General features: G+C 41.7%; 1 protein-coding gene across 2 annotated transcripts in view; it reads right to left on the reverse strand.

Annotated features, from left to right (window-relative positions):
• Positions 1 to 6,377: 6,377 nt before the first annotated feature.
• Positions 6,378 to 27,581, reverse strand: part of ARPP21 (cAMP regulated phosphoprotein 21) — a 180,845-nt gene continuing 159,641 nt past the window's right edge. For both annotated transcript variants that reach the window (XM_049870865.1, XM_049870866.1), the window contains 2 exons: positions 8,263 to 8,411; positions 6,378 to 6,913 (listed from right to left, as the gene is read on the reverse strand). In XM_049870865.1, coding sequence (XP_049726822.1) covers positions 6,656 to 6,913; positions 8,263 to 8,411 — 407 coding nt within the window. In that variant the 3' untranslated portion in view covers positions 6,378 to 6,655. The remainder of the gene's footprint in view (positions 6,914 to 8,262; positions 8,412 to 27,581) is intronic.

Genomic DNA, 27,581 nt, shown 5'->3' on the forward strand with positions numbered 1-27,581 from the left:
TAAGGCTGAGAACTATTGAGAAATAATGCCTGTGCCCTAAAAAAGACAACATTTCCTAGCCAAAAAGACTTTGGACAAGAATACTACGAAAAAGAAACAAAGACATCCGGTCTCATATAGAAGAAGTGATAAGCATAAAGTTATTTTCTCAGCTATAATGGCTAATGGTTCTCACATTATTTTATTTTAAACAAGTGGGAATGGGAAGCTGATGTCAGATGTGTCGATACGGAACATATTGTGATAGAGACTTGGCACCCCTTCCACGCTGTCTCCAATTTCAGCTCGGTCTTTACCCTGACAATACCGTAACTGCGCCATGAGATGCAGCTTGAGACAGAGCACACACATGCCTTGATGCAGAAGGTTGTGTCAGGAGAGATATATAAGATATACATCTCTAACGTTTTGCTGTGCATGCAAAAGAATTGCTGAGGGTTAAGAGTTAAGAGACAACTCATTTCTGACTTATTCCAATAATGCTAATATAATAATGCTGCTGCAGCTCAACGCCAAATCCTGTCTATCACTGTGTGCCTCCCTGGTTTCTGAACAGAGAGCATTTTCAAGTCGAATTCATCCTACTTTGCGAGGCCCATGCTTCTTTATGAACCATGGTTGAGATCATATTCCTTTGCATTCTACAGTCTTCAGAAGCCCCTGGCTCCCTGTTAACTCGGGTCAGCACTGAAGTTCACGTTAATTAGGCCCATCGTGAATTCCCAGTACTTACTTCTTTCCATTCCTTCTATCTAGTCACCTCCCACTCCAGCAAACCTGAATTATATTTCATGTTTTTCTGCATTTCTTTCTGGCATTTCTCTTAGCTGGGGTTGTGACCCCCCCCCCACTCCCCATATCTTGCAGACCCAAATTCTACTCATCCAATGTGGTCCAGGTCAAGAGCCTCATAATACTACAACCAAGAAGCTACCTGTTCCTTCTCTAAAATCCTATTCTTTACATGTATTTTCCACGAGACCTACGACTAATTTCCTATAGTTTCAGTTCTTTCTATATTGATGTATTCTGAAAATTCATAAGCTTCTTAGAGGCAGGGGCACCAGAGAGTGTGGCAGGGGGTCTTGAAACTGGTAGGTAAGCCGTAAAAGTTCAGTGAATAAATAAATATGTAAGTCACTCTTGTGATTTACATAGAGCCACACAGAGGTGTACAGGATCATTAGGGACAACTGTGTCTATATACCTAGATATCTGTACAACTCTAAGCATATACACAATATGTGAAGCCCTGGTGGTGCAGTGGTTAAGAGCTGTGGCTGCTAACCAAAAGGGCAACAGTTTAAATCCATCAGCTGCTCCTTGGAAACCCTATGGGGCAGTTCTACTCTGTTCTATAGGGTCACTATGAGCCAGAATGACTCCACAGCACAAAACAACAATATAACATGAAACTATATATACCAAAAACCCATTGCCATTTAGTCGATTCCAACTCATGGCAACCCTATAGGACAGAGCACAACAACAACAACAACAACAAAACATATATATTTTATTGGGTACTGTCAAGTTGATTCCAACTCACAGCAACTGTGATGGTCAAGGTGGTGTGTCAACTTGGCAGAGCCATGATTCTCAGTGGTTTGGCAGTTGTGAAATTATGTAGTTTGCCAGTTATGTATTGATATAGTCATCCTCCATTTTGTGACCTGATATAAGTAGCCAATCAGTTGAAAAGGGAGTTTCCTCGGGGGTGTGGCCTGCATCCAATATATATGGGCATTCTGGCAAAGCTCACACACTCTGGATCTTCCATCGGACTCATTATCCTCGGACCTCCTATTCTTGGGACCTAAGCCAGCAGCTTACCACCTGACCTGCAGATTTTGGGATTAGCTAGCTCCTGCAACCCCGTGGGCCAGCAATCTTCGGCCTGACCTGCAGATCTTGGGATTAGCTAGCTCCTTCAACCCTGTGAGCCGGCAATCTTCTGCCTGACCAGCAGATCTTGGGAGTTGCCAGCTCCTGCAACCCTGTGAGCCAGCAGCCTTCTGTCTGATCTGCTGATTTTGATTTTGGGTTCTTCAGGCCCTGCAACCACGTGAGTCAGGAGAAGCTTCCAGTCTGATACCTGACCTGTGAATTTGAGACTTGTCTTCTCCACAACTGCATGAGCCATTTCCTTGAGAAAAATCTCTCTCTATACACACTTCACTGGTTTTGCTCCCCTGGAGAACCAGCCTAAGACAGCCACCCAATGCGACAGAGTACAATTGCCCTATAGGGTCTTCTTGGCTGTAATCTTTATGGAAGCAGACCACCAGGTCTTTTTCCCACAGAGAGAGAGAGAGAAATGAAGTCCTTCAACTTCGAGAATTAAAAGAATACTCAAATGAAGAAGTAATTTGCATTGTAAATGTTCACCTAAAACACAATAATAAGAATAAAAAAAGAATTACAAAATATATAAAGACATCTCTGCACTCTTACTTTCCAAGTTCATGCATCCATGGAGAGAATAATGCACTCTGGAGGCAGTTACCAAAAGATGTCATAATTGGAAGTAGGGTTGTGATATTACATTTTGATATACGATATAGTTTCTCTAGCAATAAAAGAACTACATTTGTGTTCTTGTTTTAGGACTTTCCACTATAATTTTTTTAAAATATGTTCCTCACAATATCAGTCTTTTGATATACACCATGACCAAAGGATATCATGTTCAAATAATTTTGAGAAATGCTTCAAATGATGCCTCCTTGTAGAGACATAATATAAAGTGATGTCTTAAAGGCTTTTAAAAAGACTGTTTAACCTTGATTAACCTCATTTCCCAATTATACTTGTCCTTGAAATAGTCTTTTTCATAGGACAACCATAAATCCCAAAGAAGGAGCCTCCCGTGGAAAATAGTTTAGAAAATACTGTTCTAAGATATTTTCTATACTCCAAAAGCCAGAGGATCTGTTTTGACTCCACCTTTAGAGTGAGGTATTTATAACACTTTCTTTGTGGTTTGTAAATGATCCAATAGCCTGTGATGTAAGGGCTGGGGCACAGTGGAGGGACAGACCTGCCCATCTGTCCAGGATCCTATGTGGCAGTGGAACAGAATGCAGGTGACAGGGGGCTGGGAGTATGGGGGAGTGTCGTCACATTCTAGCCGCTGGACAAGTGGAAGCAGACTCTAACATGCGTTTATGAACTCTCAGAATCCATTTCCTGCTGTGGCGTTCTTTCTTCCCTGATTGCATTTGCTCTGTCCTTCAAATCTTCGTTGAAAGCTGTTCTGTCTCGTGTGTACTGGGCTTGTTTTCCTGACTATGATTTAGAAGTCTATTCTAAATTCTCCAACCATGCTTGGAATTACATAATCATTACCATAATGTTGTGTAACACACTTCCCCCGCCCCCCCCCCGTGGAACTATATTCAAAACCCATTGCTGTTGATTTGATTCCTACTCATAGAGACCCTATAGGACACAGTAGAACTGTCCAATGAAATTTCCGAAGCTGTAAATATTTATGGAAGCAGACTGCCACATCTTTCTTCCACAGAGAGACTGGTGGGTTTGAACCACCAACCTTTTGGTTAGCAGCCCAGCACTCAACCAGTACACCACCAAGGCTCCTTGTGGAACTGTATTAAAACAATAAAGTAATTATGGCTTAAATCCATTGGTATCCTCATTAGAACATTTAATTTTAACTAGCAAGGAGTAATCAAATGTGTGATACAATTTTTTAGAATAAATCTAAGTGCTTTAAATTTATTTGCCCTCTCATATTGAATGGTGCCATACGATATAATCATGCACGCAGTAAATATTTGCTGAGTAAGTGGATGCATAAATCACTCTTGATCTCTTTTTCACTGACATAGAGGTGTAGTAAATCATTAGGGGTGACTCTATATGTATATTTATATACTTATAGGTCTATGTATCCCTATATCAATATATATGCTTATAGGCTAAATAGTCTGCAATTACAAGATGTGATTGTGATAAAACTAATTATTAATCATCATGAAAAATGTCCTCCGAGCAATAAATTAAAATCTGGAAAATTTTCACTAATGAAACCATGTGTCTCTCTACAGAGCCATCTAAACTATTCTAATGTAAACAAAACAAAACATTGTAAGTATAACGTAAGATTTGGGGAATCATAATGCTCAATATAAAAGTTTAATGAAAGTAGGGATGAAGATTTAGCCTGAAACAGCATCCAAGTGGATTTATACAACAAAAGCCAAATATCTTAATACGAAAGAAGTCAACACACCAGTAGAAAAGTAAGCCAAGAGAAAAAAACGTAGAAAAAAAGTAGTCCAAGAGAAAAAAAATCCTGCCTTTACTACCAGCATTGTGTATAATTCAAGTCCATGGGAAAGGAAGGTCAGTAATTACAGGAATCTTTAAAGAAAGGTGCAAAATTTCCCAGAAATCTATGAAAAGTAGATAAACGTTTAGACTCATATTTGGACCCTTGAGTTTTGATTACTGCCGCGATCAGAAGGCCCAATGGAGAATATATTCCCCAAACAAATCAATATTTGTTTCTCCTTCCATTACGGAAATGTATTAACTGGGGAAGGAAGCATCTTGTTCCTTCTCAGAACAGCTGTTAGTTTAATGGCTACTCAGTCTATTGGTTTAATGCCTAATAAGGAAAAACAAAAAAAGCAAATTCTTTTTTTTATAATTCTTCCCATGGTGAGGGTTTATTTACAATGAATAAATTAGTAGACTGAGATGTGGGGAAATGGGCCAATTTCAGAAGAAATCAAGGTAATAAGAGTATGTGTAAAAGTGCCACTTTAAAGAAAAAGGAAAACCAGTATAAAACTAAGAAATGCTAAACTGCTGGGTAGAGTTTTTAACTGGATGTTTTTATCTGACCCCAACTGAACACCACTAACAGGGAAAATCTAATATAGAGAACGTTATAACATGAAAAACAATGGGAATTATCTGGACATGCTTTCCACATTGCTCTCATTAATGACAATGATTTTAGGCAGAGAGTATGAAATCCAAAACTATTAGCCACTGTACTGTGGTGATAAAGTGAAACGTATGGGTTATTTTGCCCATTAAGTATCTTCCAGAAGGGCCAAAGCTCACTAATCAGACTTTCGTTATTATTTTGCAGGGATTATCATAATCAATCTCTCCTGTAGAAGCTCTAGAAGATAAAATATTTTGGAAATAGCCATGGGCTTCTTCTAGATGTCTCTGCCAATTGTGACTTAATTATTGCCATACTTTACCTTGTTTTAAGTTACTAGGGCAAACAGTAGCACTTTTGAGTTATTCTGAGATTTGTGCCAACCCTACGACACTTTACATTGTATGGCCAAGGTAACTGGCGAAATTAGACTGTTCCTCTTTTATATTCCCTCTAAAGAAAGGCATCTTGCTTTCCAGGTACACGGTAGAACCTGAGTGAATTTGGAACAGGGTTTGGGGTAGGGCTGGTGTGACGCACGACCCTCAGATTTTCCTAGCTGGTGAATGACAGCTGTTGTTGTTCGGAGCCATGGAGTCGATTTTCAACTCCTAGCGACCCCATGTGACAGAGTAGAGCTATCCCACAGGGTTGATTCTGCCTACCACATACACAATAGCTAACAGAAATGAAACATGCTAGAAGTGGTGGAAAGTAACATTCCTTAGGATGAGGATGGGTGTTTTGTTGTTGGGTGCCACTGAGTCGATTTTGACTCACAGCAACCCCGTGTGACAGAGTAGAACTGCCGCATAGGGTTTTCTAGTCTGTAATCTTTATAGAAGTAGATTGCTGGGTGGGTTCGAACCACCAACCTTTCACTTAGCAGCCGAGCACTTAACCTTTGCTCCGCCAGGGCTCCTTGAGTGATAGCTACATGCATTCAATTGTCCTAAAATGAAAAGCAAAGTATACATTTAAAAAATGTGGAACGAATGGCTGGATGTCATCGTTATCTCTTGAACCCTTGTGGTACTGTGACTAGAAACCACAGTTGGTTAAGAGTGTGGCTACCACATGCCCCAATGTAATGCTGATCCACTTGCAAATATCTGGAAGGCCTTTTCTATGCAGTATTCCTGAAACAGTGCTCAGAGAGGATAACAACAGCACATAATGAAACACATACGGGAAGAGAGAGTGAACCAAACTGGTGCTAAAAAAATGACCTTCCTCCATAAGGTCAAATAGTTTTATTTTGATTAAACACTACAATACAGTATATATCCATTAAAAAAGAAAACTCTATAGTGTATATAAATTATTCCTTCCATTCATCAATTCTTCTTTTCCCATTACAGCTTTGGTAGAATGTGATTTCCGTATATAATTTTTAAATACTTCTTAGCATCACAAACTCAACACAAAGTACAAAACTAATCCAAATTAGGGATAGTATAGTCTACACAGTGGTATTCAGTGGTAGGAAAAAATCTTACCTTGATGAATTCATGTCACTAGCTAAGCTATCAAGGCATACCTAGCAGACATGATAGAAATATGCACCATTAACCAGCTAACGTGTGTACTAGTTCTTGTTTTTTTTTTAGAATACCAGCAGCAACCCTTTGAGTATTGAGAGAATACTTGAGTCCTCAGCCAGTTTTTTACGTTGCTCCTCTTCCCTTAAAGGCCATGAGTAACATCTGAAGAAATGGACCACACCCACAGCTCTCAGAATTTGACCTGCCATCCGGCATTGCTCATACTGGCACAGTTTGTCCTGCAGCTAGCTGACATCACGGGGACAGTGCTGGAGGGGCAGTGTGGGCCGATCAACCGCAGGTTGTTCTGAGGGCTCGGTGGTGTGATGTTACAGTAAACAGGCATTCCAGTGGCTGGGAGTGACCCTTGACCTGCCTGGTTAGGTAGCATTATTGGCTGTTGGTATGACTGCTGGGGTAGTCCTTGAGAACCCTGGGTCATTGGCACCTGTAGGAAAACACAAGAGAGAACCCTGCATGAAGGCGCTATGTCTGGGTACACCATGAGCCACAGTGATGTCACGAATATTCTGCAAGCTATCGAGTTGGACCTAACAGGCCACCAATCCTAACCATGCCACATATCAGCTGTTTCACACCGAGAAAGTCGATTAACCCCTCTGATCATCTAGACTCTGGATAATCACACATACTTGAAAGTACCATTGAAAGTGTCAAAGAGATAATTCACAGTGCCTAGTACAATGCTAGAGCCCTGGTGGCACAGTGGTTAAGAGCTATAGCGGCTAACCAAAAGGTCAGCAGTTTGAATCCATCAGGCACTCCTTGGAAACTCTATGAGGCAGTTCTACTCTGTCCTATTGGATTGCTATGAGTCAGAATTGACTCAACGGCAATGGGTTTGGTTTTTGATTTTGGTACAGTGCCTGAAATACAGTAGCTACTCAGAAGGTGTTAGCTCCCTTCCCTCCTCTCTCTTGATGCCCTCCAGGGTCTGCAGTCTGGATCTCCCACTCTGAGTTTCTTTGTATAAAGAATCATGCTCCCATTCTGGTTTTACACAAACAAGGGGGCCTGTAGCCTTCCACAATAAGAGGGTCTTCTGTTCCAGGCATTCACCAATATTTGTTCTCATCTCAGCTTTAGAGAACCTCTGATTTGGACCTCAAGGTAGAAACTGATATAATGTGAATAAGGATAGACCAGAGTTTAAGGGGGCCTAGGGCAGGTTTCTTAGGGCCAGAAGTAGCTGTACTACTAAATTTAATGATAAAAGCATTTCACTAACCCTTCACTTCCACTCCACAGTGTTCTTGGATACAAATTACAAAAAGGTGCATAACACTTTCTAAATATTCAACTTGAGTTTAATACGGAAAACGCAATTGTTAGCCTCCCTAAAGAGCCTTGAAATAAATCTGAGATGCCATTAAAAAAAAAAAAAATCTCATAACTGAAAATTATGGTAAACAAAGTTTCTTTGAGAGTGTACAAAAATGTACCCTGGAAGGGGAGTTTCTCATGAGAGGCTTCTACCAACAAGCAAAATATCAGTAGCATGCCCAAAGGTCTTCATGGGTAAAACTTTGAAGAATTTTCTTCTGTAAATAGGAAGTTTATATGGAGACAAACTAAACAGGGCATTCAAAGGTCATAGTAGCTACAGAAGCCTACCTCTCCCATTTTCTGCTCTTCTGTTATAATCTTGATTCAAAGTCAACCATCGACAGTGGCTGTATAGAGCACCCACCATCAAGCCAACCACCCAACCCAGGGATATACCCACACCTCTACTTTGGCAAGTGCTCTTTTATAACCCACAAATTTTCCCAGCACCTGATAAGAAGACATTGTTGGGTAGGAGACCATCACGCTTTGCACCGGAGTTCCTGGTTGGTTGCTCATCAAGTTCTGACTCTGAGGCACCTGCTGCACTCCCATCAGGCCTTGGAACCCCTGTTGGCCAGACAAGACTGGCTGGTAGCCTGGGAAGAAAAATGACCCTTTTGAACAGGTTGAGCCAGGAAGAGTGTAAGCAATGTTTCACGGGGTAAGGGCGCTGGTTCCCAAGGCCAAGGCAACCTTCAGACATCTCCATCGCCACCTCAGAAATACGCTACCCAGAAGTGGTTATTTCCTCAGAATGTATTTTACTTTTCAGAGTGGACAGAAGTGTGGCTCCGAAATATTGATTGACATTTCCACTCCGATGCAGAATTTTCCAGTGAGAACGTTCTGACACACAGTAAACTCCTCGGATCACACTGACAGAAAGCTGTATTGACATCATTTTGCCTTTTATACATTAAACCTTTAACATTTGGCTTTTTCTTTGGTTTTGATGATATTTGGAGAGTTCAGAGATTATCAAGTTTTTTTTTTTTTTTTTTTTTCAAATTAAATTGACTGGTTTCCCTATTCTCCAACCTTCCTGCACTACCTCATTCCACACAGAGACCACCAAACGGCTATTGACGATGGATGGTTTCTATCTTTTTTATCTTCTAATGAACAAAATGAGCTACTACTCTGAGTAATTCACTGTCTATTGCCTTAGACTAAAGGCAACAGCAAGGGAAAGGTATAATGTGCTTTTATTCTATTTCACCAATAGCTCCCAAGAGAACATTACGGTAAAACACTCCAATAAATGGCCATGTACATCTAATAGCTATTACAGAACACAACCTTTTAAAAAAAAAATCTGTTTGCATTCTGCGTGGGTTGGTTGGGTGGCTTGCTTTCATTTCTTTTTTAAGTGGACCAGAATTTATTTATTGTAATTATTTCAATCCACACTACAGGTGATTCAAAATGCATTCTTAAAGTAAGACTATGAACTATTCCTACAGCTGCTGGGAAGAAAATTATGATTTAGGTAAAAATATGGTGGTAGAGGAATGACACAGAGTCACTTAACACTGTGAAATATGGTCTTTCCAGAGCTCATATTATTAACCATGCTGAGTACCTGAGAATAAGCAGAATGGCCTTAACGTAACTCTCTGAGAAGAAAACTCTTAAAAATCTAGATTTTCTTAATGCAAACACTAGCTAATTTTTTCAACCAGATCTTTTAAATTTAAGCAAAGGAAAAAAAACCTAATACACCTTGTTAAAAAGTAACCCATATTTTGAATGCATGTGAGAGTTTTAAAAAAAAAAAATTTAAATTGTACTTTAGACGAAGGTTTACAGAGAAAACTAGTTTCTCATTAAACAATTAGTACACATATTGTTTTGTGACATTGGTTGCCAACCCCACGATTTGTCAACACTCTCTCCTTCCTGACCTTGGGTTCCCGTTTACCAACTTTCCTGTCCCCTCATGCCTTCTCGTTCTTGCCCCTGGCCTGGTGTGCCCATTTAGTCTTGTTTTGTTTTAAGGACCTGTCTAATCTTTGGCTGAAAGGTGAATCCTAGGAGTGATTTCAGTACCGAGTTAAAAGAGTGTCCGGGTGCCATACTCTCAGGGTTTCTGCAACCTCTGTGAGACCAACAAGTCCGGTGTTTTTTCGTGAGTTAGAATTTTGTTTACATTTCTCCAGCTCTGTCCGGGAGCCTCTGTTATGATCCCTGCCAGAGCAGTCAGTGGTGGTGGCTAGGCACCATCTAGTTGTGCTGGACTCAGTCTGGTGGAGGCTGTGGTTCTTGTGGTCTGTTGTCCTTAGGAATAATTTTGCCTGTGAGTTTTAACTTTATATTGAGGAAGAGCTAAATTATAAATAATCCCTACAGAAGACAATAATTTGCTATCATTTGTGTGGAAACCTACAAAAAATATAGTTTTACTCATGTCCAAAATAATGCGGAGAAACGGCTTTGGCAAGCAAAAAGAGTTACTGACTTAGGAAATGAGCTCAAGTCATCAGAGAAGACTGAAGTGGGGTGCAGCCAGTTTGGAACACCCGAGAATGCAAGGCTGAGAAAGGCCAAGTTGGGAGGCCTGACCTGTGGCTACAGCTGGGGGGTGCAGCAAGTCGGCAATGGGTTTGGTTTGGTTTGGTTTTGGTTTGACTTTCCTTATGTGTCCTGATTTTTTACGTTTACATTGCTCACTCTAATTCCTTTTCATAGTGGTTTTAGCTTGTTGAGTTAAAGTATTGAAAAGACACCATATAATAAGAATACAATTAAGGTTACCAGCTAGCTACCGTACCGTACCTCCAGCTACATTCATGGACACACAGTACATAGTCAAAGCCTTCCTTTAATAGGCTCAGCAGGTCTATTTTAAGACCCTAATAACATCAGCTCCATGATATCTTCACTCCATGAAGTGTTTACACCATCAGATTTGGGGAGAAGAAATGCTACAGAGAGGCCAAGTCACTGTCATCACTAACTTTCAGAACGCCTCATCTACAGAGGCACTTGAGAGAAATCTCTTTTAATATTAAATACAAACAAAACAAAACAAATGTTTTCCATTGTTCCTCCTTGTTTTATTCTAATTCATATAACCATTAGCATGGAAAAATTCTATGGCTATTTTACTGTTTTCTTATAACATTATTCCAAGCCATTCAAATTCTTGGTTGCATGAGAAAATATTTGGCACATAACTTAGTAGAAAACTTATGACTAACAGTCTTCCTTACCATTTAGTTCTATAGCGAAGGGCAGGTAATATGAACTCACTCTGAGTCCACCTAATTGCAAATATAATATATATTTTCTTTTATTTCTGGATGAAGGCTCTAAGCACATGTTGAAAATGAAAGAAATGTCTTAAAATTTTGGCCCCTAATTGATCATTTGGTGAAAGGACAGTTGGTGTCAATGGACGTTTTGTAGAATATGCACAGCTACAACAATATAAACAAAAACAGACGAAGCGGGGAAAGAGGAGGAAAGGGAAGGGGAGGGGAGGAGAAAGAAAGCAAGGTGGGGTGGCCTTGTGTCCAAAGATTATTTACATATTTGCTTATTTAATCCTTCCATCCTTTCGCAGTATCATCCTGTTCAAAAATAAATTGAGGTGGCCTAGGAGAGATTCATCCATTGCCACTAGCCTCTAAACCAAAAATGGGGAGAAGGGAAAATAAGTCTTATGATACTGGAGCTGTGAAGACACAGAGAACAGATGGCCTTGGAAGGGAGAGGAAGGAAAACCAAGAGTGAGGGGGTCAGTGGCTTCATCCTAATAAAGGCTGGGCGCCATGAGTGTGTGATTCATCTTCGTTGCAAGAACAGATGCAGTGTGCCACAGCACTGCCTTCCCGGCCTCCTCTGCCTGATGATTTGTGAACTTTAATATTCAGTTACGCATGGCAATGGGCTATCTGCTCTGTGCTGGGGTTCCCACTGTAAACACACTTAGGGCCAAAAGGATTTATGTAAGGAGCAAACACTCTACAATTTCGAAATGAAAACTGAAGTGGAAGGAAGCCTAATTTATATTCACAAATCCCATTCATTTCTCAACTCTCTCTCCAGGCAAGACATTTATATCTGGAATGGTATAATTGGAGATCAACCCATTTCTTTAAATAATGATGTCATGGGAGGTGGCAGAATGGTCCTTAAGACAGGAGACTGTCTGGAAGGTGAATCTGAGCACCAGTCCAGGAATAAACCAAAACCCATTGCCTCCGAGTCAATTCTGACTCACAGTGACCCTATAGGACAGAGTAGAACTGCCCCATAGGGTTTCTAAGGCTGTAATCTTTACAGAAGCAGGCTGCCACATCTTTCTCCCATTCACCACCAGGGCTCCTGTTCCAAAAACAGACACATAGAAATGAGATAGCAGTGACCTAAGAATGAACCAACAGTGTCTGCCTGGGACACAACACACCCAAGGCAGCTACAGCTGCACTGGTGGAAACTTGCTTATCTCGTCTGTTCAAATGAGAAATGTGTTCCGCTCCGTCAATTCTTAGCTGCAAAATGGTCACTTTTTCATATTTATTGAGGATTAGCAAGATATAATGCATCCTACCTAACACAAACAGCAACGGGATCTGCCCTGTAGGCTTGCTATGGAGATGATAAAGACATTAGCTATTTTTGTTATTTCTTTTTCAGTCAAGATTGATTCGATTTCAAAATCACTTGTGCCATTTGCTTTCTGAAGGTAAAAAGGTTAGGAATGGACAAACGCCTCCAAGCAAATAAAAAAATGCAGTCTGCTAAGATTGAGACATTATAAGATTTACAATGTTGGAATCTTATAAATCTGAAAATTTAATAGGATTTCCGCTAAAATACAACAGTTACTGAACAGTACTTGTGGTTTAAGGGTAATTTGTTAATATTCAGGCAAAACAACATTTCTCTTAACGCATGGCAATTAGGAAAAATCAGAATCCATTGGTACGATTATGACTGGCATTATTTTAACTCCTATGTGAGTTACAGATACATCATTTTGGAAATAAATGAAAAGACAAAGTAGGAGACTGTTATTTTCATGTTTTTGTTGTCACTGAGGCAGTGGTAAGGAATGAGATCAAAGATGAGGAAGGAAAGCCCCAAGGGAGCAAATTTCTAGGGAGGAAATTTTCCAAGAAACAGGCCAGTTCCCACTGCTTCTGCCAACCCACCCAAGCTGCTTAAGTCACACGTTGCGTCCATTAAATGGGATAGTCGTAATATGGTGGAATGCCTTTTCAAGTGGTTAGAGTTAACAATCTGCTTAATATAAAACTCACATATCTTGGATGGGCCAAGACACAAATACTTCTCAAAGTTCCTAAGCTGCTTGATTCTGGATTCAAACTCTACTCTTGGTACAAGGTTTTAGGATGGAATGACAGTAGCTTAGTAAATTTTTGACCATAGCTAGTAAAGAACCGTTGTTGTTAGTCGCCATGAAGACGATTCCTACTCATGGTGACCCCATGTGTGCAGAGCAGAACTGCACTCCATAGGGTTTTCAATGGCTGTGATTTTTCAGAAGTAGCCTTTCTCCTGAGGTATCTCTGGGTGGGTTCAAATCACCAACCTTCTGGTTAGTAGTCAAGTGCTTAACCGTCTGTGTCACCCTCTGGAGCTGGTGCCCTGAATTCAGTCTTCTAGCCTCCTAAACTGTGAGAGAATAAATTTTTTTTTTTGTTAAAGCCATCCACTTGTGGTATTTCTGTTACAGCAGCACTAGATGACTAAGACAGGTCCCTTCTTCCTTCATGTACCTACAGTACATGGTGCTGAAGGTAGCCATGGGTGGGGAGAAAAGGTAAGCAATATATCATGATATCTCTATGGTTTCCTGGAAGAGCCACTCTCTTCATAACTCAGAGAGGAAGCTTTGGGGTACTGGATGCCTCTTGCCTGCTACCTGATCCTCACAGAAAGTAGAAGATGGCCTCAGTAGTTCCACTTTCATTCAGACCTCCCAGGACCAAGGGTCCTTGGACACCAAGGCACAAAGACGTGATTACACTGGATTTTTACAGACACTGCCCTACTCAGTCTCAATTCCCAGGTTATAACTTCCAGGTGTGGCAAGGTAGGCCCAGAGAAGTCAACTTTGAAAAGCAAGGTGTGAATCTCTTCATGAATTTTGCCTTTATGCCAGTCTACCAATTTATGCTACCTAAAGCCATAACTAGGGCCTGTAAAACAAGAAAGCCGTACAGACCCTATGGGAGGGTGTGAGGGGGTGAATGTGTGTGTGTGTGTGAGTGTGTGTGTGTGTGTGTGTGTGTGTATAGTTCTGCTGACGCAATGGTTAAGAGCTTGGCTGCTAACCAAGAGGACGGCAGTTCGAATCCACCAGTCTCTCCTTGGAAACCCTATGGGGGAGTTGTACTCTGTCCTATAGGGTTGCTATGAGTCAGAATCGACTTGACAGAAACAGGTTTTTTTTGTTTACATATATATACTTTTTTTTTAAGCATGTTAAAAATATAAGATAAAAACCCAGAAAAAAAAAAATAAAGGATATAAAAACCTAGCCTAAGAATCATAATCAGATTCCCATTCTGTCTTATACATGAAATAAAATAGCTCCTGTTTTTATTCTTGAAGTAAAATAGTTCTGAAAATTCAACAAAGGAAAAGCAAGAAATTGCCTTTTTTTTTTTCTTTTTCTTCTCCTTTCCTGTTGAAGCCTGTGATGACTTCTTCCATTGTTTGATGTTAATGTCTGGCTTTACCCTATTTACTGGCAGTCTCTGCATCCACCCTCTCTCCTTCCCTCATCATTTATCATGCAGGGGTTTTAATTCCTCAGGAATGTGGGGCACAGTGACCTGTGGGGGCCTGTGTGGGACTGGATGCAAAGCAGTCCATGTAGCCATGTAGCCCATTCCGCCCTAATGAATTTGAGGGAGGCTGTGACAGGTCCTGAGTGGAACTATTGCTTTCTGAGGCAGTAGTTTTTCTTCGTACTTGCTCTTTTGCTCATTAGCTTTCATACTGCACAGAGTGTAATTCTTAAAAGCCTCTTTAACGTCCCCTGAGGACATCCACGCATGGGTCATTTTCTAATGGCAGTACACATCAGATGAACCATCCTATTACTGCAAGCTCGGGGGCCTCTTCACTGCAATTAGACTATCCTGATCCATGTTATCACAACTACAAAGCTGGTTTTCTTTCTCTCTTTCTTTTTTTTCTAAATCAGGGCAAACATGAGAGGCATTGCTAAATGACTAGAGGAATGGACCATGCACAGAATTTCAATGAATGTCTCAGAGGGAACCCGGCACTGAATTCCACTTTAAATGGAAGAGACTGTCACATTACTGAGGTAATTCCCTGAACTTTACTGGCCCATACTGCTGTGCTGGCAGCCAGAGAGCTCCAACAACCCAGAGAGAGAAAAGCCGCATGCAAGACTCACAAACGTTTCACTTTCTTAATAAGGCTACGTGGCTTAGAAGAAAATGTAGCATTCTTGCACCTCTACTGGAAGTATTAATTGTGGACGTATTTAAAACCAGGCTGGGTGACACCAAACCACTGCTGGGGCAACATAAGGATCTCTTTCCCCAGATTAAACTTGGGGCAAACTCGGTGATGGAGATGGTTACTAGTGTCTCCTAGCCTTCGGTCTGGGTTATACCTCAACATAAAGAAAACAAAAATCCTCACAACTGGACCAACAAGCAACATCATGATAAACGGAGATAATATTGAAGTTGTCAAGAGCTTCATTTTACTTGGATCCACAGTCAACGCCGATAGAAGTAGCAGTCAAGAAATCAAATGATGCACTGTATTGGGCAAATCTGTTGCAAAAGACCTCTTTAAAGTATTCAAAAGCAAAGATGTCACTTTAAGGACGAAGGTGCAGGCCATGGTGTTTTCAATCACCTCATATGCATGTGAAAGCTGGACAATGAATAAAGAAGACTGAAGAATTGATGCCTTTAGACATGTTATCAGGAGGGATCAGTCCCTGGAGAAGCATCGTGCTTGGTAAAGTAGAGGGTTATCAAAAAAAAGAGGAAGACCCTCAATGAGATGGATTAATACAGTGGCTGCAACAATGGGCTCAAGCATAACAATGATTGTGAGGATGGTGCAGGATCGGGCGGTGTTTCTTTCTGTTGTACACGGGTTCGCTATGAGTTGGAAACAACTCCAGGTCACCTAACAACAACAACAACATTACTGTCTCCACAAAAACACTCCCCCTGGTGGACACTGCCATTGGTCAACTGCTATTGATCAGCAGGGTACAACAGGATAACCAGGAGGTCAAACGTCATGGGGTCAAATGTTTTGTTACATATTTATGTACCACGATAGAACGACAACAACAAAAAAGCATGAGGTCACTAACACTGTGATTAAATTACTTTCATTGTCTCATGGCTACCAGGTGTAGCCTAGCCCTGGCCAACTACCATGAAATAAGTGATCTACAGAAATACACCTATCACCACAACTGGGAACACTATTCCACAGGCAAGTCTCATCGACAGTAAGTCAAGAGCATCCTCTTAGTATAAGAAAGCAGTATATATTATTATTCCCAAGTAGTCAAAATAGCTATCTTCTATCTTTAACTCCAGGCTGACACGGTTCTCGCCCAAACATCATTCTACTGAAGATTTAAATACCACATGCTTGGTGGCCGGGAGAAGGGATTAACTGGTGGTACCAGAATCACGAGTATCAGTGGTATCCTGGAAAACCAGCTCTCTGAAAAACAAAACCCCTAATTTGTAGTGCTTGCTGATTTCTGGGATGTACGTACTCTTACCATGGTTGACTTTAGACTACAAAGAGGGTAACACCGGGCCAGCAGAGTTTTTGGTCTTTTAACAGTTGGCTTTTGTGAGTAACATTTAGATGACCCTAGTACACCAACCAAAAAAACCAAACCCACTGCTGTTGAGTCGATTCCGACTCCCAGTACACCACTGACTATCAATGCCAGGCAAGCACATTGTTAGTTCACATGTGTTTTCCTCCCATGAACTTTATGGAATATTTGTTCTTTGCTATCTAGGTACGAGTAAATACAAGGGACCTTCATAGAGCTTACCCCAGTGGTGGAAACAGGACAAAACCCGAAACTTGCAGTTGAGACTGCACCAGGACAGAAGCAGGTTCCAGGCTCCATGATCACCGAGAAGGGAATATGTACTACTGGTGTGTGTAGGGAAAACGGGAAGCACATAACAGAGGATTTCTAGGAGGTCCTTTTGAATGAAACCAGTATTGGAAGATGAGCAGTGAGCCAATGGGGTGGGGTTAAATGGGAAGAATTTGTATTAAGGAGGTTTAAGCATAAGGAATGGAGCCCTGGTGGCACAGTGGTTAAGAGCTCAGCTGCTAACCAAAAGGTCAGCAGTTTGAATCTACCAACCACTCCTACTCTGACCTACAGGGTTGCTATGAGTCAGAATTGGCTGGACAGCAATGGATTTAAACCAGCCAATGCAAAAACCCACGGATGTCAAAAAATATTCAGGGATGTAAGTAGTTAGATACAGAAGCAGATTAGATATGGACAGAGGTAGTAAACGAGGCTACAGAAGGAGCAGGGGTCAAGCTCTAGGGCTTTGAAAACCATGCTATCAAATTTGAACTTAATTCTGAAAGACTTAGGGTACCGTGCAAGGTTTATAAGTAGAGAAATGAAATAATGGGGTAGTCATTCCATAAAGGTTCTTCAGGATCATTTCTCATGGGGTTGCATGGCTGGAGGTTGGGAGCCTACAGAGAGGCAACAGTAACAGCCCAGGGCAGAGACGATGAAGATGTGAACTGGGGCAGGGTGGCAGGGATAGAGAGCAGGGATGCATCTGAGAGCTACTAGGAAGTGAACTGTCAGAAAATGGATCTATGGGCTGCAGGAAAAGGGTGACAGAAAGGCAAAACCCTAGAATGAATCCCAGGTCTGAGTTGGATAAGGGGGTAGACTGTAGTGCCTTAGACTCATAGTGACCTTATAGGACAGAGTAGAACTAGAACTGCCCCATAGGGTTCCTAAGGAGCCGCTGGTAGATTCGAAATGCCAATTTTTTGGTTAGCAGCCAAGCTCTTAACCACTGTGCCGCCAGGGCTGCATAAATACAGGCGGAACAAGTAAATGGAGATGGTTGGTACAAAGGTGAGCAAAACGATCTGGAGTTCAAGCAAAGAGTCTGTCTTAGAGGTACAGACTTGGAGTCAGGAGGACATCGTTGCCCTTGGGGACCACATGTTTAGGAGTGGGCAGAAGTTGAGAAGAGGATCAAGATGGAGCTCTGAGCCACAATAATATTTAAACACTGGCCTGAGAAAATGATACGTGGGAAGGAAAACGAAAAGTAGTAGGAAAATTAGGAGAAGAACCAGGAGACACTGATGTGAAGAAAGGAAAAGGAGGGGAGTGTTTTAAGAAAGAGAAACATGACAGTGAACAGAGCTGTGGAATTTCTAAGAAGGAGATCAAAGTAGATCGTATGCTAAAAAAAAAAAAAAAAAATTACTGGTGACCTTGACAAAAGCATCACCAGTGATGGGGAAACAGCCAGACAGAAAGGAAAAGGAAGGAAAGGTATACCTTTGAGAAGCTTGACTGTGAAGGTAAATTGGCAGAGAGCTAGAGGGGGCCAGAGAGTTGATGGGATTCGGGGGCTTTATTTTTGTTGTTTTATTATGGGATAAAGGAAAGGGTTTTTATACTTTGGGAAAGGAACTAAAGAGAGGATTCAAAAATCTGGGAAAGAATAAGAGTATCTATGATCCTGTCATGATTCACAGGGCACGAAGCATCAAAGAACGTATCCATCCAAGAAGACTGGGGGGCCTGAGTAACAGAGAGTGTGTGTTTTCTGTCTTCTAGGCCATCAGACAGGCTTTCAGTATCACCTCCTCACTACTGTCATGTGGTGCTGTCCAGTTGGTTCAGACTCACAGCAACCCTACGTACAGCAGAATGAAATACTGCCTGGTCCTGTGCTATCCTCACTGTTAATTACATACTTCACTTAATTCAGCAGTAAAGTGCCCTGGATCTTCTCCTGCCAACTTGGTTGAAGACACAAGACAGTTCAATAGATCGTTATGAGGCACACCCAAATGCTATAATGTAACTTTGGCCAGGCAACAGAAGCTACCCAAGACAACTTCCAACAAGGATCTGAAGAAAAGAGGTTCTCATTTGTTTATAAGCATCAGTGTTCCTTGATCCATACAGAACTGTGTGGCCCCAAAAACTCTCCATTCAAAATTAATTAACAGAATTCATCAATAAAAAATAAAAAAAAATTTTTTTTTTATTGATACAATACCAAAAAAAAAAAAAACCCAAAAACAAAAAACCTACTGCCATCAAGTCGATTCTGACTCATAGGGGCCCTAAAGGACAGAGCAGAACTGCCCCACGGGGTTTCCAAGGAGCGGCTAGTGGATTCAAACTGCCGACCTTTTGGTTAGCAGCCGTAGCTCTTAACCACTGCACCACCAGGGTTTCCATTCATATGACACACTCCATATTATTTACCAGAGTGGACAACCAAACAAAATCCCCATGAAGAGGGCCAAGCAAAAATTAGTAAGACGGCTTCCATTACATCATGGACACATATTCTTTGAACATATATATACGCACGATGCCAAGCACTAAAGTGTTCAAGATCTAGATTCTCCTGATTTTTCCTTATGGTTCAGGTAGATATGCATTCAGTTTTGAATTTTGGGGTTCCCCAAAAATTAAAAAGCAAACTTGTTTACATGTCATTACACCCCCAAAAGTAATCAAAGCCACAAACTTTCAGACTTAGTTCTGGATTATCTAATGTACAGATTCTCAAATAAAAAAAAAACAAACAACTAAACTGGGTACACATTTATGCATTAGACCTATAACCAATGTTTTCTAAGGAGAATTTGGGGTTAGGCATTTTTAAAGTTCTCATTGTAGTTAGTTTGGGGAGCATGACTTCGGATTCCCTGCTATTGTCGATTCATCAATATTCAAACAGATGACCCTAATGTAAAAACTCTGGGTACCATATGATGCCATAGCCCCAAGCAACAGGAAGAAGATACTTTCTGTTCATCTATATGATCAACTCATAATTATCCTTGGGAACGGCTATAAGAAATGTCTTCAGTCTCACTGCGTGAGGGACTGTTATTTAAAAGCATTATTTGTATCTGGATTGAGATAACAATCACTAGTCTGTGGGGTCAGCCACACAAAAATGTGCTTATCTGTTCAGCTGCCTGGAGTCTGAGGCTATGGTCAACTTAAATCAGATTGCATCCTAAGTACCACAAAGCGAAAATGAAACTGGAGGGCAAAGGGTCTGTCCTGAAGCTTGTTTAATCATCCCTCTAGGGCTGCTGTCTCCACCATGATGAGCAGCTTCATTTTTGTAAACGGCCTGCCCCTGGATAAAAGGAGAAATGATTCAGCCATTCACTTGCTAACTTTTCCCTTCAAGTCAAGGCATTCAAGGGTAATACTCCACCTTCCCTCATGGTTAAAAGCGTTCTGTAAACACCTAACTGAGCCTGAGCATTTTAAGACGATGACCCTGAAGCTCCATTTAAGGCCCAGAGGAGCTCCCAAGCTTGGCACAGCCAGCTCTCTGAACCTCTAGCCGTAAGAGCCCTCTGAGCCGGTGGCACCACTCCAGTGTGATGAGATGACGCAAACACCCTGGGTCTAGGTGAGCCCAGGAAAGGCCTCACGCTCTTTACTGAATTCTGTGCTAAGCCACTGAAAAGCAGGCCCGTCCACATCCAACAAGGTTTGCATGCTGACTTCTCTGAGCCATGGATTCCCAGTTTGCCACCCAAATACGGTCTCACCATCTTGCATCTGGTTGCCTGCTCTCCCACCCAGCTGGAACACTTTCCCCTAGGTCAATGGCTCTCAATCTTAGCCTGCCTCTGAAAAGCCCAGAAAAAATAACCAAACTCGTTGCTGTCGAGTTGATTCCAACTCATACTGACCCTACAGGACAGAGTAGAAATGCCCCATAGGGTTTCTGAGGAGTAGCTGGTAGGTTCGCACTGCCAACCTTTTAGTTAGCAGCCAAATTCTTAACTGCTGCACCACCAGGGCTCAAAATAGCCCAGAGGCTCTGTTAAAACACTGATTGCTGGACCTCAGCCCCAGAATTTCTGATCCAGTAGCTCTGGGCTGAGGCCTGAGAACTTGCGTTTCTGACAAGCTCCCAGGTAATGCTGATGCTGCTGGTCCAGGGACCATATGAAAATCGCTGTGAGGCCTGGGCTCTCAATAAACACTTTTGCCTTGAATTTCTATGGTTTGGCCCACTGGGTATTGTTCCCCTCACAGAGCAGGTGATGGGATGCAGCCAATCACAGAATGTGGAAGGCCGTCTGTTGTCTCTGACTTCTTTCTCCTTATCTATAAGACGACTGGCAATACTTTTCTCACGGGGTTGCTGTTAGAATGGCCAAGGTCCCTCCCGTGTATCGCGGTGATGAATGAATGTATGCAGCTTCCCCTCCCTTAGCTCTCTATGTTCTCCACCTTGTATGGCCTTGAATCATTTTATTAGTTATTTACGTCCTGCTTTTTTTTTTTTCCCAGCTAGAAAAGTAATCATATCTTCTACATCTCTGTGCTCTAATAGCCCTTTATTCTACTTTCAGCTCCTCAGAACATTCACTGATGATGATGAGAAAGAAACCACCCTGTGCTACGTGCCCCACACGCATCCTTCAATGGCACGTAAGAGGAAATGAACAAGCAAACACAAACTTGAAGGACAAGAATGGAGAGTAATGTACTGAGAGCAGAGAGAGCCCAGAGCCTTGCGAATGCCTGATGGGTGGCAGAAAGGAAGCCATTTATCATCGTCACAGCAGAATAAAAGAAAATCTGGCCCAACAACTGCTTTCTCTTATCCCCTTTGCCTCTGGCAAAAGAAGATCCTTCTGACAGAATATCAAAAGGGCAAGGCAGGGTTTTCTAACTCCACAGCTTGTTGTTGGGATAGGGGCAGAGATAGGTCCAAAACAGAAAAGGAAGAGGAAATATGGGAAGCTGAGGAAGACAGTAAAGAGGGAAGGAAAAAACGCATTCTGAAGCTGAGTTTGCCCTTCTCAAACCTGCCTGTTAGCATTTGGTGATTGCTATGTACTGACTTGTACCCACAACTCCAAAAAATAAAATAAAATAAGCCCCTTTGGCACAGTGGTTAAAGGGTTTGACTGCAAACCGAAAGGCCAGTAGTTGGAGATCACCAGTGGCTCTGCGAGGGAAAGATGCAGCACTCTGCTTCCGTAAAGATTTACGGCCTTGGAAGCCCCATAAGGTCATGATGAGTTGACACAGACTTGACAGCAGTGGTTTGGTTTTTTTGGTTTGGGCTCCCCACCACCATCCCCTTCAAAAAAAAAAAAAGATACGTCCTAATCCCTGTGCCTGCGAACGTGACTGTGTTTGGAAATAGGATCTTTGAAAATGTTATCAGTTAGGTTAATATGAAGTCATGCTGAGGTTAAAAAGAAAAAAAAAAAAATTGCCGTTGAGTCAATTCCAACTCATAGTGACCCTATAGGACAGAGTAGAACTGCCCCATAGAGTTTCCAAAGAGTGGCTGGTGGATTCCAACTGCCAACCTTTTGGTTAGCAGCCGGGTTCTTAACCACTATACCACCAGGACTTCAGTAATTCATGAGGACATGCAAAATAATCCATGTATTGATCACCTGTAATAGTCAAGCAGTGAGAGCATCTGAAGGTTTTAGGGGAAAGGACAGTGGTTCCAGAAGCCAGTAAGAGCTGAGAGGAGGGGCCACCTGTCAGGGCAATTGTTTCCCAAGGCAGGAAGTAAGAGCCAAAGACACACTGTAATCTTTCTCTCGTGGCTCTTTGGTATTCTGCTTGTACACACCATTCGCAAAGCTCATCTGGAAGCCACAGGGCAAGGAACCTGAGAGATGAGTCTGTGGGGCAAGAACAGAAGGACGAGAACGGCTGGCTAAGTGAGGGGAGGACAGACAAATAGGGAAAAACGGGCCTCCCCTTTCTTTACAGAGAATAAGGGGTGCATTGCTAGGTCAGGGAGACTTTCTCAACCTACCGAGCCAACATGCCCAAATGAAGATTTTAAAGACTGCTGGATAATGACTTTAGTAGATTACTACCTCCTGGTTTTATAGATCTTTTTTTTCCTTCAGAAATTATCCTTTTTAACACCTGATAATATGTCAGACTATGCACTTAGCATGACCGCTTTGGCAATTAAGTAAATGTTAACTCTCAAATTTATATGTCATTAGCTATTAGGGTGGAATAGTTGACTCTTTGCCCTAGTGCCTGTGTTTCCATTTTGAGAAAATGGCAGCCTTTGTAGGGAATTGATAATAATGTAGGAAATACCATTAGTGTTTAAATATCCTGTAAGATCAAAAAAAAAAAAAAAGTTAAATTATGATTCAACCGAAGCCGTACTACTCATTTTGTTGAATTTGACATTTTGCTTCACTGGCTGCAGAACCAGATGGCTGAGATCAAATGGATAAAAATGGGCAAATGATGTTTCAGGGGAAAAGAAAAAAGAAAAAAAAAGAGCATCTAGCTTATTTCTACAATACCAAAAAAACACTGCCATCAAGTCGATTCTGATTCATAGCAACCCCATAGGGTTTCCAAGTTTGTAAATCTTTACAGAAGCAGATTGCCACGTCTTTCTCCTGCAGAGCTGCTGGTGGTTTCGAACCTCCAACCTTCTGGTTAGCAGTCGATCACTTTACCCATTGCACCACCAGAGCTCCTATTTCTACAATAGACCATAAATATCATTGCATTCGGCACAGACATTTGGTTTAGAAAACACTATATTGTAATTTAGTGTCATGTTTAGTTCATTTAGCCATAATTTGTTTGAATACTCAAAGCAAAGACCAGCAAGGTGAAATAGTATGAAAGAACGCTTCAATGAGACTTGAAAGAACACTTCAATGAGGCTTTAAAGAAGCGTTCTTCTATCACATCTGAGAAGTTTCTGCTTCACAATGGGAAAATCATAAGTGCCAGGATCAGACAGACATGGGCTAAACATCAGCTCCTTACCCACTGGTTGTGTGACTCTGGGGAAGTTCCCTCATATCTTTGAGCTTCATTTTGTTTACCTATTAACCAGGGAAAAAGAATTCCCAACTTTCCAGGGCTTTTGTGAAGGTCAGGTAGATATCAGGTAAGGTGACTAACATGTTGCTCAGCAAATGGCATGTACTACATGGTAGTTGGCGTTATTGTTGTTGCTGCTAGCTGCCACTGAATTGGCCCCTGACCCATGGCAACCCCATGTACAACAGAAGGAAATGTGGCCCAGTACTGCGCCATCCCCATGACTGGTTGCAGATTGCTGTGATCCACACAGTTTCCACTGGCTGATTTTTGGAAGCTGCCATCAAGTTGTTCCCAGCTCATGGAGACCCCAGGCAAAATAACATGAAACACTGCCCAGTCTTATGCCATCGCCGTGACTGGTTGCAGATTCAACCACTGTGACTCATAGTGTTTTCATTGGCTGATTTTCAGCAGTAGATCACCAGGCTTTCTTCCTAATCTGTCTTAGTCTGGAAGCTCAGATGAAACCTGTTCAGCATCACCGTAACACTCAGGCTTCCACTGACAAGACACATAGTGGGTGCACATGTAGTGCACTGGCCAGGAATCAGACTCGAATCTTCTGCATGGAAGGTAAGAATTCTACCACTGTACCCCTACTGCTCCCATGGGTTCCCACCAAATGGTACTAAATAAATGGGAATATTTTCACTCCCCCTAGAATTGTACCTTAAATGAAGAACAAACTGGGTATTGATAGTATCAGAAGGGACTCTGCCTCACAACCAAAAATGTCCCGGCAGTGATCCTTCTAGCTGACAATATCCAGGCTTCAGGACCCTATATTTCTTTGTGAGCCAAGGCACAGTCATTAAGTGCAGACAGACCACACGGAAGCATGCACGGATCGTGCAACAAACGTGCTTTTTCTGGCCTTGGGTTATATTGAAATTTGAGTCTCCGGTAGCAAAAGGCAGCCGAGGCAGCAGCTATGAATGTGAGGGTAGGCAAACACCCAGCATGGCATGGAGCAGAGAAGGCAGACTGATGGTAACCAAGGAGCAGACAGGAGCCCAGGCAGAGATCGTCTGGAAGGGCACCGGCCCAGACTCAAAGCACTGGTGGAACACTGCTTTGTGCGTTGTAACTTCAGGACACCCAGGCTGCTCTAGTCTATAGCTCGAGGGTCTCCTCAGATACACCAAAGACTCAGTGAAATTCAAGGCCTCCTCTTGCTCCACTGCGAGACACAAATCCACTTCCCCTCTGTCTCTGGTCTCCTAATCAAAGCTATGCCCGCACCTCCCTGTAAGCTTCTTTCATTTTTCCGTTCAGAGTCCTGAGGGAAAGTAGCGCTCCCTTCATCTGAAGCTGTCTCAGAGCAACAGGGTGCTGAGTGCACTCTGGGTTCCAGGAGATACCTTTCAATCTCTTTGTAGTCATTTATTAAATGGAGCCCCAGGTCACTGCATCAAAGACAAGGTATAAAGCCCCACCTGGCCCCCTCCTCTGCTTCCTGTTGCCCGCTGCTCACACCAGGGCGCATCTCCCACCTTGCTATACTATTACAAAGCTTCCCAACACCCAGGAGACCTGAATCCCTCGCAGCATGACAAAAATCTCCTACTTTTTGAATATTTCTAACTGTTTTGTATTTTCTTTTGATGTAGATGATTAGGCAAGTGATTAAAAAACTGCAATATTTTAAATTAATATATTATCGATTATATTATAGCATTATGTCAAATGCAATATTTAGTAATATTCATAATATATACTGACCAATTTTGAGCTTTCCCATTTAAACAAGTGACACTAGAGTTCAATTTATTTTCAATTTAATTATGTAAGTAAAAAAATCATGATTTGTGAGCAAATGTCCTTCGAAATGTTGAGCTAGGGGACCAACAGAGTAATAAAATAAGCGTTTAAGTGAAAGACTCATTAAAGCACCCATATAGACAAAAAATGCTTTTTTAACTTGGGAAATGTCACACTTATGTATCAAACAAGTCACCAGGCAGGTTTTGATGATTTCGTGTGTTGTTTCTAACTGATGGGACAAGACAAAAGAATTCAGGCTGCCCACTGCATTTACTCGCAGAAAAACACACTGCAGATTGTAGATAGCCTTTATTCCTTCCCAGCAAAAAGCCAAATGGGATAGAAATGTCGCTATTCTCCCCTTTGAAACTGTGCAATTTATCTATTTATTTGACTGTTTATTTTTAAACCACTAGCTTTTATTTAATATCCACTGTACAAAACAGCATATAACGAATATTACAACCTACCTCCCTCACTTCTAACATTGTTTATTTTTTCTTAAATATTAGAGGCAAATTTGGGGGTTATATGTTACATTGGGCAAATCTGCTGCGAAAGATCTCTTGAAAGTGTTAAAAAGCAAAGATGTCACCTTGAGGACTAAAGTGCACCTGACCCAAGCCATGGTATCTTCAGTCACCTCATATGTCTGTGAAAGCTGGACAATGAGTAAGGAACACTGAAGAATTGATGCCTCTGAATTAGAGCAAATCTAAATCTGTCTTGGAAGAAGCACAGTCAGAATGCTTCTTGCAAGTGAAGATCAGGAGACTTCAACTCACATACTTTGGGCATGTTATTAGGGGGGACCAGTCTCTGGAGAAGGACATCATACTTGGTAAAGTAGAGGGTCAGCAAAAGAGAGGAAGACCCTCAAGGGAATGGACTGACACAGTGGTTGCAACAATGGGCTCACGCATAGCAATGATTGTGAGGATGGTGGACGACTGGGCACTGTTTTGTTCTATTGTCCATTGGGTCACTATGAGTTGGAATGGACTTGTTGTTTGGTGTTATCCAGATGGTTCCGATTCACAGCGACCCTATAGGACAGAGTACTGCCCCACAGGGCTTCCTAGGCTGTATTCTTTAGGGGAGCAGATCCCCAGGTCTTTTCTTCCACAGAGCAGCTGGTGGGTTCCAAATTCCGACCTTTTGGTTTGCAGCAGAGTGCTTAACTATTGCTCCACCAGGGCTATTCGGGAGGATAAGGTTACCAAAATCCCAGTTTACACCTGTTGCTCTGGTTATTATTATCAGCTCTCCTTTTCACTCCCCAATGTGTATCTATTCAGATGATAAAATGTATGGTTACTATATATGTGTGTGCATACATACACATATATACACATGTATTTAATACATACAGAGGCATGCCTTTACACATTATTTACATGTATGCTTGCACGCATATGCACACATATATATACATACAAGCCATATACCCTTTTTAGGAATATAGTGGAGATTTTCTTGATGTGGGTAATCTCTGAGTGGTGCAGATGGTAAAGCTACTCACCGAAAGGTTGATGGGTTGAATCCACCTAGAGGCACCTCAAAGGAAAAGCCTCGAGATCTACTTCTAAAAGGTCATAACTATTGAAGGTCCTGCGGAACACAGTTCTACTCTGCACTCATGGGGTCGCCATGAGTCGGAACTGACTTGGTAGCAACTGGCTTGTTTTGCTTTTTTTTTGGTTGGTTGATATGAACTTAGAGAAATGTTACTCTTTTTTTATGTTCCTCATAAATTGCGTTGCAACGGTTTTTTTTTTTTTTTCCTCTTTCTGTCCTTAGTCAATGATCCATATAAGTTACACAATGCATGACTTAGAACTTTTTAAGACAGTTTGGTACTTAGTTTGGTTCAAAGCAGAGC

The sequence above is a fragment of the Elephas maximus genome, chromosome 27 (assembly GCF_024166365.1).
Source record: "Elephas maximus indicus isolate mEleMax1 chromosome 27, mEleMax1 primary haplotype, whole genome shotgun sequence".
Taxonomy (NCBI): Eukaryota; Metazoa; Chordata; class Mammalia; order Proboscidea; family Elephantidae; genus Elephas; species Elephas maximus.